This window comes from Pavona decussata, unplaced genomic scaffold (genome assembly GCF_977016875.1).
Source record: "Pavona decussata unplaced genomic scaffold, jaPavDecu1.1 SCAFFOLD_244, whole genome shotgun sequence".
Taxonomy (NCBI): Eukaryota; Metazoa; Cnidaria; class Anthozoa; order Scleractinia; family Agariciidae; genus Pavona; species Pavona decussata.
In genome coordinates this window covers 1,010,885-1,023,262 of record NW_028145649.1, presented here as the reverse complement: position 1 = coordinate 1,023,262, position 12,378 = coordinate 1,010,885, and the positions used below count along the sequence as shown (strand labels likewise).

General features: G+C 40.0%; 1 protein-coding gene across 3 annotated transcripts; it reads right to left on the bottom strand.

Annotated features, from left to right (window-relative positions):
• Positions 1-5,804: 5,804 nt before the first annotated feature.
• On the bottom strand, positions 5,805-12,123 carry LOC146457302 (uncharacterized). Of its 3 annotated transcripts, none has more exons than XM_085092162.1 (7): positions 11,895-12,122; positions 11,035-11,255; positions 9,263-9,362; positions 8,488-8,637; positions 7,855-7,897; positions 6,904-7,039; positions 5,805-6,549 (listed from the first exon to the last, which is right to left on the bottom strand). In XM_085092162.1, the coding sequence occupies exons 1-7, from the start codon at positions 12,097-12,099 to the stop codon at positions 6,034-6,036; spliced, it is 1,371 nt and encodes a 456-aa protein (XP_084948288.1). In that variant the 5' UTR covers positions 12,100-12,122; the 3' UTR covers positions 5,805-6,033. The 3 variants fall into 3 exon arrangements, with proteins under 3 accessions (XP_084948288.1, XP_084948289.1, XP_084948290.1); XM_085092163.1 differs by lacking the exon at positions 11,895-12,122 and adding an exon at positions 11,352-11,519; XM_085092164.1 differs by lacking the exon at positions 8,488-8,637 and having other exon boundaries at positions 11,895-12,123.
• Positions 12,124-12,378: the final 255 nt, after the last annotated feature.

Sequence of the window (12,378 nt, the reverse complement as noted above, 5' to 3'; positions counted from 1 at the left end):
TGTAGTAATAAAAATGCCCTTAGTTTATAACAATTTAGTGTTTCGCGCGTTGTCGAAAGACACACAAATATGTCCTCTCAAGAGCCAGAGGAAAAAAATTCTCCTACAGTCGGATTCTTACTGCCTACTTCCAAATTTATAAAGAAAAAGAAAAATTTGTCGTCGTTTGTCAACCTCCTTCAAACGTAAAATTAGGAAATTTCACGTGGTAGTTCGCGTAAAAGAAAACGGCAAAGAAATGTACCGAAAGTGTGATGCAGGTGCAAAGTTATTGTTTCGCTTACTAAAACTACTGCATTTTTGATGTTCTCGTTGCATCTTATAGTAAACTCCCTAGTCTATCTGCTTTTGAGTGACGGGCCGGGGGAGGGGTAGTTTTGTTTGGCCATTTTGCTCGGCCCTCAGATTGTTTTAGCCTTGCTACGGGCCTGGAAGGTAAACATGTAACTTCATTGTGCTGGGCCAGAAGCTATCGAGGAGTGTAGTTGTTTTGTTTTCAACGCGGGAGAGAGAAATGAGCGTTATGACGATGTCTTTAACGAGTTTAAGAAGCTATGCAAAGGGGCTAGGGATGCTATCTATGAGCGACTAAGCGACTAGTGTTTAATCAGCGAAACCAGAAAGAGGGAGAGCGAATTGATAATTTTGTGAGTGAACTAAAGAGACTGTCCCTGACATTTGAATTTGGAGATCTAAAAGACTCATTAATCAGGGATCGTATTGTTGGTGGAGTGTTATCGGATGAATTACGAGGAGAATTGCTTAAAAAGCCATATCTCACTTTGCAGAGTGCTCATGATTAGCGTAGAACTTTTGAGGCAGCTGAACAACAAAAGTTTCAGTTTCATGTGCCCACAAGTGCTGGTACCGAACGCTCATCGGGAATTCAGTTTGTGAAGAAGTCAAGTGGCCAAGGCAGGGCAACTGCTCGGTGGTGTAAATTCTGCGGTTACAAGCACCCGTTTAATCAGCCAAATAAATGCCCTGCATTTGGAAAAAATTTGCATGAAGTGTAAGAAAGAAGGACACTTTCCATAGGTGTCTAAAGAGATTACTAAGAAAGGTTCACAAGTTGACACGGTGGAGCAAGAGAATTTTTTTTACGAAGACTGTCAGGGCAAGAGTGAGGATGTGCACACATATTTTGAATCTGTTGAACTGGGAACTGTTTCTAACAACAGCAAGGAAACAGTGCTTTATGTGGATGCAAGTAGTACTGGACTTGGTGCAGTGATCATGCAAGATGGTAAAACCAGTTGCATTCAGCTCCAACACACTAACTACAAGTGAGAGAAGATATGCCAACATTGAGAGGATGCTGTCAGCTATTGTTTGGGGAGCAGAGAAATTTTACACATGCGTGTATGGGCGCAGAATTATTATTAAAACAGGTCATAAACCATTAGAGGCCACACTCAAGAAACCGTTGAATGCTGCTCCTCCCAGGCTACAAAGGATGCTGCATGCTAAAACTTACCAAGTATGACCTGGATGTTCGTTATGTTCCTGGGAAGAAACAAGTCATCTCAGACTGCCTTAGCAGAGCACCTCTTACTGACACCGACCCAGCTAGTGAACCTGAAGATGTCATCGGAGTGAATCTTATTGAGGAGCTTGGATTTGAAAGAAGTACACTGAAGAGATTTAAAGACACTTCAAGCACTGATGAGACTTCACGAGTGGTGATAGAGTATGTCATGAAAGGCTGGCCTTCAGAAAAAAGAGCAAGTTGATGAGTCAGGGAGTGCCAGGGAGTACTGGATCTTCAGAAAAGAGCTAAGCGTAGAAGATGCGCTGCTCTTCAAATCTGACCGACTAGTTGTCCCAAGACCATTGAGAGCCAAAGTGTTGGATGAAATTCATGGAGCACACTTAGGAGAAAACAATAGTATTTGCTTTGCAAGAGACTATGTTTTCTGTTCGTCAATGACAGCTCAAATCAAAGACAAAGGCAGCTCCTGTCCTATTTTCAACGCTTTTCGCAACCAACAGCAGAGAGAGTCACTGCATCCCCATGACATATTAGGATTACCATGGCAAATAGTCGGGACTGACCTAGTTGAAAATGCATTCTATTCAAAGTACTTTGAAATACAGCTAATTCACCAGAAAACCGCCACCAGTGTTATCAACAACCTGAAGAAGATATTTGCAAGGTTTGGAATCCAAGGAGAGGTTGTTAGTGATAATGGCTCGCAGTATAGCAATACCAGAAATTTATTTGACAGTTCACATGAGTTCAAAGAATTTGCCCAAGAGTGGGCATTCCACCCTACTACAAGTTCACTAGAGAGGACATTTGGAGTGAATAAGCTCTGTTCCCTCGGGCCCTAGGTAAAACAGAATGAATATTAGCAACATATTCACCCACGTGTACACGGCATCTTTCTTTCTTTCAGGAAAATGGAAACCTGCGGAGGGTATATGTTAGGTAATATAGCAATAGCCTACATGATGACAAAACGGTGATCTACATAACTGGTGTGCTAAAAAAAGCTCAAAATTTCATTTTCCTTTCAGCGAACTTACTTGTGTTTTGTTGTAAATTTCCTTACACCAAGCAAACTTCGGTTCTGTCAAAAGAGACAAAATAAGTTTTGAAAAGTTGAGTAACAAATTAAACAAAGAAAATAAAGAAATAAGAAAATAAATCGGGAACTCGAGCTTAAAGTGGCCGTTTTCGGCAAATCATCGCGAGGAAACTCGAAACAAGATGTGAAGGCGTAATTGAAGTGTTCTCGTGGTCATCCTATAGCTATCGCGTGCTTTTTTATCATTCATACCGGTAATCACGGCAGAAATTACCAGGTTTTTCTGGAGCATTGCTTTTCACTGCGGCTATGAGCTGGTCAAACTTTCTCTCCAAAGTTGCTTCTAGAGATTTTACGGCTTTCTGAACGGTGGTCGAAGAAGTGGTGGTTATCGCAATCACGAAGAAAAACAGAATAATCGACTTCATTTCAATTGCCTGATTTCATACCGTGGGGGTCTGGGTACGAGTCTGTGTATTATGGGTTATGGGACTCAACACCCACATAGCCGGAAAGAGCACATCGAACTTTACAACATCCTCAAGTTTGGTGTCAATCAAGCTAATATTAGGCGAGATACAGCCATTCAAAAACTTAAAAATTTACTAAGAAATGTATGGGACGCCGGACGTGTGTCTGGCGTCCCATACATTTCTTAGTAAAATTTGGAGTTTTTGAATGGCTGTATCTTTCCTAATATTAGCTTGATTAACACCAAACTTGGAAATGTTGTAAAGTGCGGTGTGCTCTTTCCGGCTATGTGGGTGTTGAGTCCCATAACCCATAATACACATACTCGTACCCAGACCCCCACGGTATGAAATCAGGCAATGAGCAACTGGCCCCGTTGAGTACTTCCAAAATCGCTGACTGTTGCGCTTTTACGAGCACTCAGGTCATATGCCTGATATCTGAGCTCAAACAACGGGATGTTATGGTGAAATGGAAACGCAAAATTTCTCCGGTAAACTACTACACTGGCAAATAGTAGCCTTGACACATCGATTTTTAATTTGACGCTTGATCGCTTTCAGGGATAAATCCGAGTATCTATAAAAAATGTTGCCTTATCTTAGGACTGCTCAGTTGATGTATTAAATGGCACAATCCAAACTTTTCTACAACCACCGCCGTGATCAGTAAAAAAAATAATTTAGTTCAGATGTGCTGGATAGAGACAGACAGGCAGTTTTGTCACAGTAATGAGATAAAGGTTTATCTTGCACCGAAGAGTATACCAACTGAAGAACGACGTGTATGTTTCCTTATGATGTTGATGACATCTTGTCGAGCCGTAACGTGGTTCGGTCTGATGGAGGCGAAGCAGTTTAGGAGAGGTCTGGCAGTTGCGTTAACAGATTCAAATATATTTTCACTTTGAGTGTTTTGATCGCGGCTTTCTGTAACTTGTAACTGTTAAACCCGTACTTTACAACCTTCATTGGCTGCCAGTAAATTATGGTATTCAATTCAAGACCTTGATGATTACTTTTAAGGCGATTCATGGCATGGCTCCTAGGTATTTAAGTATAACCTGATCTGTATTAGATCATCGTCTAGGTATTCATTACGCAATAATGATACAATATTTTTAGAACGTCCAAAAGGGGTTATGCGCACGACTTTAGGTGCCCGCTCGTTTCATGCCTCTGCGCCTGCACTGTGGAACAGCTTGCCTGCGCACATCCGCACAATTGATTTGCTGGCGCTATTTAAGAAATCTCTTTAGGCTTATCTTTTCAAGCTAGTGGTTTAGTTTTGCATTACGATCCTACCGGTGTTTTGTATTTTATTTATTTACCTTTTATTCATGCATTCATCCATTCATTCATTTTTTATTTATTATTATTATTATTATTATTATTATTATTATTATTATTATTATTATTATTATTTATTTTAGTACTGTTATTGTCATTATCTATTGCAAATAGCATTTTTATTGTAATATCTATTGTTAATATTAGTTTTCTTGGATTGTAAAGCGCCTTTGATCATTCTAATGTTAAAGGGCGCTATTAATATAAGTAAATAAATTATTAAATTATTCATTACTTGTGATGATATCTGCGACGGTATCATCAGGCGTTAGAACAGAGTCCCGCTCTGAATGAAAAACTTAACCCAAGACCAGGCCCTATTTCGTCAGTTGCTTGGTGCTCCATTCCGGAAATACGACCCGCCATTTTAACTTGAAGAATTAAGAGCGCTGCTTTGGACCTAATGGAACGTTATATGAAAAACTAAGGCCCTGTTTACATGGAGGGAGGAAGATCCAAGCACTAGGAAGCTCCCAGAAAGTGAAACAACTTTTTGTTTGAATTTAATGACAATCACCTAAACAGCATTTTTTGTGATGAAGCAAATTTTAGTGGTGAGTAATAGCAAATTGCCGTGATAGTCTGTACGGTTTGTAGTCAAAGGTCAAGAAACGCTGCGGAGTTTTTATGACTCCATGACTTTTACATGCAGTTGAACACTTAAGATACAGCAAAGTAGGAAAGTAAAGGAAAAAAGAAAAAGAAGTACTTGAAAACATCTTACCAGGTGGCTTTTTCTATTTGCCATTTTGATAACAACAATGTCAAATGCAGAGTTTCCATACCTTGCAGCAAAATTCCAAAGCCCACCTCACGGCCACAGGGGCAAGCTAAAATGCATGTAATTCCGACAGACAACGAAACGTTAGACAAAACACCTAACGGCTAACTTTTTCATTGCTCGATATTGGCAAACTTTGATTTGAAAATACACCTAAACTAAGAGATCACGTTGAATCAGTAAAATATATATATACGTAAAAAAACGAGGTTGTCAGTTTATCCAAAATTCGCCGGGGGATAGGGGACGGGGACGGAGGAGATTTCACCACCCAAACGCTAGAAGCTGCTAGACATGCAACAACGAGCAAAATGTCCGAAATAACATCAACGATAACAAAACAATGAGTTGAGCTGCGGGTCTTGTGTTAATACAGAAAGTCCTTTAGGTAGAATAGGCTTTATTATCGATTAAGAAACAAAAGTAACATCTTAGACACCCGAAAAGCGAGTTCATGGCACGGTCTTTAGTTCATTACTGTTAGAAAGGAATTTAGATGGACAATTAATTTGACTGCATTGCGAATTGAGAAGGACAGTGGACTAAAGAAGAATCGCTCACCAAAAACTGAATTTTCTTGCGTTGGGCAAATACTTTGCTTCAAAAACAAATAAAAATAATAATATCCCTCGTTAACCTCTTTTCTGTCAACACTCTTACCACTCACGTCACTCCCATTACCAATTTTATTTCTTACATAAAAAGCTAACTACACACACCTTTCTTGGTGGAGTGCAAAACAACATAACCAGTAAGGATTTTTTATGGTGCGTTCGCTGTTTTTGAAAGACAAAACTTTAATTTACTTATCAAAGGATTACATCCACTCTTTGTTCTATAGATTACTTATGGCTTATGGCCTTAGTGACAAAGTTCAGCGGTTTTTAGTTCCTTGCGGCTATCACTGCACCAGAATGTAGCCCATTGCTTTGATGTGCTTGTGTCCGTTATCTCCATATATAGCATCGTTTCCACACGTGTTGAAGTAGTCGTGTAACCCACCAGTACCAAACCCCATTCTGGAGTCACAACTTGCACAGTTGTTTTCGTTATTACTAAGGATACCGATTCTTGCTTTGCCATAGCCACTTGTGTCAGACATACAGTTAAACCCTTCCTTGTTACAGTTATTCTGCAGAGAGGCTGAAGATCCAATCAATGACTTCCACGTGTTACGTCCCAGTGAGGTGGCGCGGTAATTACCATCGGCGATCAGTGAGTACAGGGAGTTGGCGCGCTTGGAGAGGACGATGAATCTTGTCTGATCTCCGATCTTCATACCGAGACAGATCTTGGAGAAGGATGTGTTCCAGTACGTTGGTAGCTTGGTTTCATGATTGTCAAACAGAGTCTTTCCTCCTGGAATGTTGAAGTCGTCACGGTTGCTCCAGAGTTTGGAATTGAAGTGAAACGTTGGCTGGGTGTAAATAAAGGAAAACATGTAGGAAAATTACAGTAAGTTACCACATTCACATATCCACCTTTAAAAAACAACAGCTAGAAGCTTACTTTGATAAGTCTGCCTTGAAAGAATTCGGAGTATCTAGAATCACTTTCATGACCTTTACTAGCATTTTCTGAGGATTTTGAGACAGCAGATTTTGAACGATTATATTTCCGGAGAGCGGATGGTCAAAATGTTAAATTGAGCGATCCAAGTATCTCGTACGGCTCCTAAAGATACAAAGAACATATCCGTGACCTTCTTTTTATATAAAGATTGATGTCCACATTCCCACATAAAGACAAACGGTTGGTTGTCACGTGATACCTTAATGCCATTAGTTTTCATGACCAGCGTCCATCCGCCTCCTCCACATGCTCCAAGCCCGTGGCGTGACATGTGACAGTACACAGGAACCTTCCCAGATGGCATTTGGAGTGAATAAGCTTCGTTTCCTTGGGACCTGGTAACAAGGGAATTGTATTCCGTTCTGCGCTTAGCTTATTAAGAAAATATGACTGTTTTGGATAATGCACATATTTTTGTAAAAGTTGGGACTTTGTAAAGGACTAATAAATGCGTGTTAAAAGATACGTGTTTTACATATCATGCATATTTTTGTAAAAGAATAAATAGGTCAGCACGTGCCTTGCTTCACAAAGCCGAAGAGAAGGCAACCAGAATTGTAAGTAGTTTTAGTGATTTTCTTGTACCTTTTGCAATTCCTGTAGTTAGCTGTATCTGTAAAATATTGTAACGTTTATATCTCTCTTTTTTTCCCCTTTGTAGTTTGACAACGTAAAACACAAAACTTAATTGTTATTAAACTCAGTGTTTGTTCAAAAATCTGCTTGGTCGACGTCTCTTCCGAAAGGATAAACATATATCCAATTCAATGACAAAACTCCGATTTTTACTTAAATATCTGTCAGCATTCTATTGCGGCGACAATAAATCTAGTTTTTCTTTCTTTCCTTCTTGACGTAAATATGGAGGAAATCTGCTACCAAAGATGCCAAAGGTACGAAACGCTAGCTTAAAAACATAAAAATAGAAACTTTGTCAAGTATTTGACTAAAGGCAGCTCTGTTAAAAATTTCGCAATATCAGTATGAGCTGTGCATGGAACAACATTATATCCCTCCTTTAACATATCTTGAGTTGTCATTATATAACTGCTAAAATCGACATAGAATACAATAAAAGATGTTAAACGCTTCCGCATCTCCTGGGTTAATGCTCCTGAGACAACGGTTGTCTCCAAAATGTTTGACTTACTTGTTGTTATTGTAAATTTCCTTGCATGAGACAAAGGGCTTTTCTGCCAAAAAGAAAACGGTAGAAAAACGTTAAGACACAAGCACAGAAAGAAAGGCAAAAAATATAGTTGGAGCTAGAGATTTTCCTACTTGTTCTACACGGAAGAACAACCCTTCTCTTCTATATGCGCGGTCGCGCCACAAGCTTAGCCGACTCAGTTCATCGCCGACTGTTCCGCTCTTGGAGATTCGAAGCGAGAAGCGCGCGCCAATCTTTCTCATAATGATCTACGCAAAATTTACCAGGCTTGACGGAGGGGTTTCCCTTGAGAAATGGCATTTATGCTATGAGCTTATCAAACTTGTTTCCCATGGTTGTTCTTTAAAAGTAGTTAGATTCCCCAGCTGTAACCTTATCCGCCACTTGGAATACATGCTCTTTGTTTTATGCAAGAAGCACATGATTCATTTGGGGGCGATTTTTGGAGGCTTTTTTGCCCCGTCGAATTTGGCGGCCTGGTTCCTTTCTGTTTGTGGTGAACTCATGTCATCGACATTGCACTCCCCATTCGATGTTAAGTCCAGGAGCCATTGCATTCACCCTACTGGGGCCTTCAGTGTCTCTTATAGGGAAGTGTTATCCCAGACCTACCTCCATCAGCTGTTAAGTCACAGTAGACTTTTAAAGGGTTGCCAATTCTCTCGGGGTCGATCCAGTGCCATCCGTTTTTGTTGGAGATTCCGACGTCCCAGATGTGTTTGCACGACTGAGCGGGATGGTCTGGATGGGAACCGATCGCTACTGCAAGGCATTAGTAAACAAAGAAAATGATATCAGTGAGTGGTCAATTTTCCATATTTTCATCTGGTATTAAATTTCTATTTAAATGGTGATTGTTATTTGGAATGCGCTTGCCTCGGGGAAACAAATACAAGTTTGATGCTCGAGCACGGTTCCGAATACAACACTTACATCTTTTATAACAAAGGGAATGTTTAACCAAAAAAACTTTAGGCTAACATCATGCCAACTGTACAGTTAAAGAAAAGTTTTGAAAATTGTTTTTTTACTGTTCTATATTTCCTTCATCGAAGCTGAAGATATGCCACTCATTGCCATCACGTAGCAGGTCTTCGCCTTTTGCTAGAACCTAACAACAACGTATAAGTACCAATGTTAAAGGCGCCCCGCGTAGCAGCTGTCTACAGCTTCTTGTTCCTTTGTGTTTTCCTGAAGCTTCCAAATTTCAATCTTACCACTTCACTTAGGGCTGCCCAATCTCGTACCGAAATCTTCGCACTCTTCGGAAGCGAACAAAAACAACTGGGTACGAGATTAAGGGTTGCCAGGTGAGGACTTTTTTGTTCAAACCTAAACACCCAAAATATCAAGATTACCGTCGTATGAATGTAGAAGTGTTACTCACCAGCACATTTTTCCCCAGCGTATCCCGGGTGACAGTGGCCGCCACTCCTTGCGGTCGACATCTGTCCATGGCGCTGTCGGCCATTGTCAATACAGGACACCTGTGTTGTGAGTGAATTGCAATTCTCCCTTATCACGCGGAAATTTAATTTTTTTTTAGGCCTGGTAAAGCAAAACAATCGACCTTGCTGGAAAGAGCACCTTAAAATTAGTAAAAAGGCAAAGCCTGAGAGGCTGGTCTTTTAAAATAGCGAAAATATAGCTCCGTTTACTCCGAAAATTTTATAGACGTTTGTATGGAAACGGGCAAAGTTTGCGCGTCTTCATACAAACGTTTGGAAAAGTTCCTAAATTCACGGAACTATATCTTCGCTATTTTACCTGACAAGACTTTCAAACTTTGCCTTTTTACTCATTTTAAGGTGCTCTCCCCAGCAGGGTCGATTGTTGTGCTTTACCAGGCGTACGTAAAAATTTTAAATTTCCGTGATAAAGGTCTATATGTGAGACATTCGAATTCCTGCAAAATTGCATCAGGTTTCAAATATTTCGCCGTAAACCTAAATGAATAATCTGAACCCGGGGGGGAGGGGGGTACTTGGATTCAGTTTTGCTGTGTATGTGCCGCTGGCCTCTCATAGCCCCTGCCCCATAATAGTCTATTTTGTGGCCAGTTATAGACCCCATCTTAGTCACTTTTGGGAAAATGTAATTTTCGCGATCCCAACTAAGTCACTTTCTATTTATGCATCTACTTTATCATCCTAAAATGAATTGACACATTTTTTTAATTGAATGAAGAACACTTCACTTTTCACATACAGTACAAGCATTCCTAATCTTCCTAGAATTTTCTTACCCCAAAAATCCGAAAATGTGCTACCCCATTTCAAGCAACTCTATTGAAAATGCAACCCCATTATAGTCAATGCAGTCGTGAAAATGCGACCCCATCCAGCGGCGCATCCATCCCCATTAACCTCTTATAAGGAAGTAACCCACCCCCCGGAAATCTGAAATAGTAAGTTTTGAAGCCTTTTTTGTTTTTTATAGCTAGGAGCGCGCAAGCAGTCCATAAAATACTCGCGTTTAAAGCATAGACTGGTCAGAACAAGAAACAAAATTTCAATCAGTAACGTTTGGCGCAGAAAAACTTTGGCTGTCTGATTAGCGCAAGAGGAAATGGGATTTTTCCTTTTTTTTTTTTGCGTTTCACGGCGTACAAGGTTGCCGTTTTCGTCATCAACTGAATTCACATTGGCGCCAAACTACGTCAATTTTAATGCCATTTTCTAAGATCTTGGAGGAGTTTTTTTCCAGCGAAAAAATTAAAAAAGGCCACTGTACGTATGCCTAATAGGAATTATTGGATTATGACGCCTGTCTTTATTCGTTGGCTGGGCTTCTAAACCATTTGGTGTATCTTTCCTCATTTTAATGATTATAAATATTTACTTTCAGCATCAAAATTTACTTTTAAAATTTACTTTTAACATCAGAACCGGTTTATCGTTTACTGAAAAATACATTAAACCGAACGGCGTCGAGATCTAGTTCGCGTGCTTTAGATAATCACTTATTGCACCAATCTTGATTGTACAGTCTTCTTGCTTGCTTGATAAGCACCAGGAAAGAGAAAGAAAGAGAAAGAGTTCTCAGTGGTTCGATATTTGGAATTTGTCTCCTTAATCTCGTAGGCGTTTTCAAATCTTTAGGTCCCTAATTAGTTACGACAAGGTCCAACCACTCGTGGGTATTTTGGCTTAGTCTTACCTTTACAGAGCCGTAGTATGTCGATCCCTTCTTCGGTTTGAAATCTTTAGGTTTCATCTGCCGGGTTTTGTTGTTTAGTTCACAAATGCGGCGGTTTGCTTTGGAACTGCTCGAGTGCACGTTAAAAGACTTGCAACTGTCATTGCCAACGCATTTTAGCTGGCATTCGAACTCGTCATCAACAACAGTCGTCTTTATGCCGTAGCCAACTAGAGCATGATCTGTTAAGAAAAGGAAATAGAATGCCGAATTTATCATTGCGTTTGGACAAATTAAAAGAAAGGACATAATAGGTCAATTAGCTTGAGTCTACTTACTAAGCTGAGATTCAAAAGCAACTCCACAGAAGTCAGAGTTTGCCACCACAAATGCAAATATAGGTAAGCTCAAACTAGCCAGAAAGGCCAGAGAATTTGGCCACCAATTGGCCATAACGGACGATAAGAGACTGAGGGTGCAGCTGCGAATTGGTCAAATATCTTCCGAAAAATAGAATTTCCTAGTACCTGCTAAATGATGTCAGCTTAGAAAATAGTTGAAATAATTAAGAGCGGCTGCCTGTAAGGATCGAGAATTCGCCGTCAACAACCAATTTGACGAATAGATCATATTCGGTCCAAAAATACCCTTTGGTGAACTATTTTCAAAAATCATCTCAAGGACACGAAAATTTCCTATTTCTTGCGTTTGCGCTTAAGGTTGGTATGTCAAACGCATGTTTGCTTGCGTTTGCGCTGCTCGTGGGAACCAGCCCTTTGAGATCCTGTCGTTTATTTTGATGTTTCTTTTTTTCAACCTTAACACGTTCTCTCATCAAACATTTTACGAATTTTAATTTTATTACCAGCACTCATGTATACCTTTGCTCTGCGGTAAATATAGTCTGGATTTGGCTTCAGCTTGTTTTTTTTTTTTTTCCCCTTCAAAGGTTGAATAACTCAGCTCGCAGCCAAATTTGCCATTTACGCGCGGCGTTTTCTTCAAGTCGTAACTAACGCAGTTGGGCTCTCTGTCGCATAATGTTTCACAGAAATCACCATCCATGACGTCATCGGTGTGAATCATGTGGCCTTTGAGGCGTTTACCATCTAATGTGTGTGCAGGCTTAAATTCAAGTTGGCGACAGCCGTCTGAGAAAAACAAATGAGAATTAGTATTGAGTCGGGCGTGAAAGCTAGAGTAGTTCGTTACATGGCAAATGCCAAAGAGATGTGCATTTTGAAATTTGTTCGTCTAGCTGAATTCTCGTTATGGATTTCAAACTGATGGCTGAGAAAAGTAGACTCATTCTCTTAACAAAAGAATAAACATAAACCATTTACCAATAATAAAGCATCTCTCTGT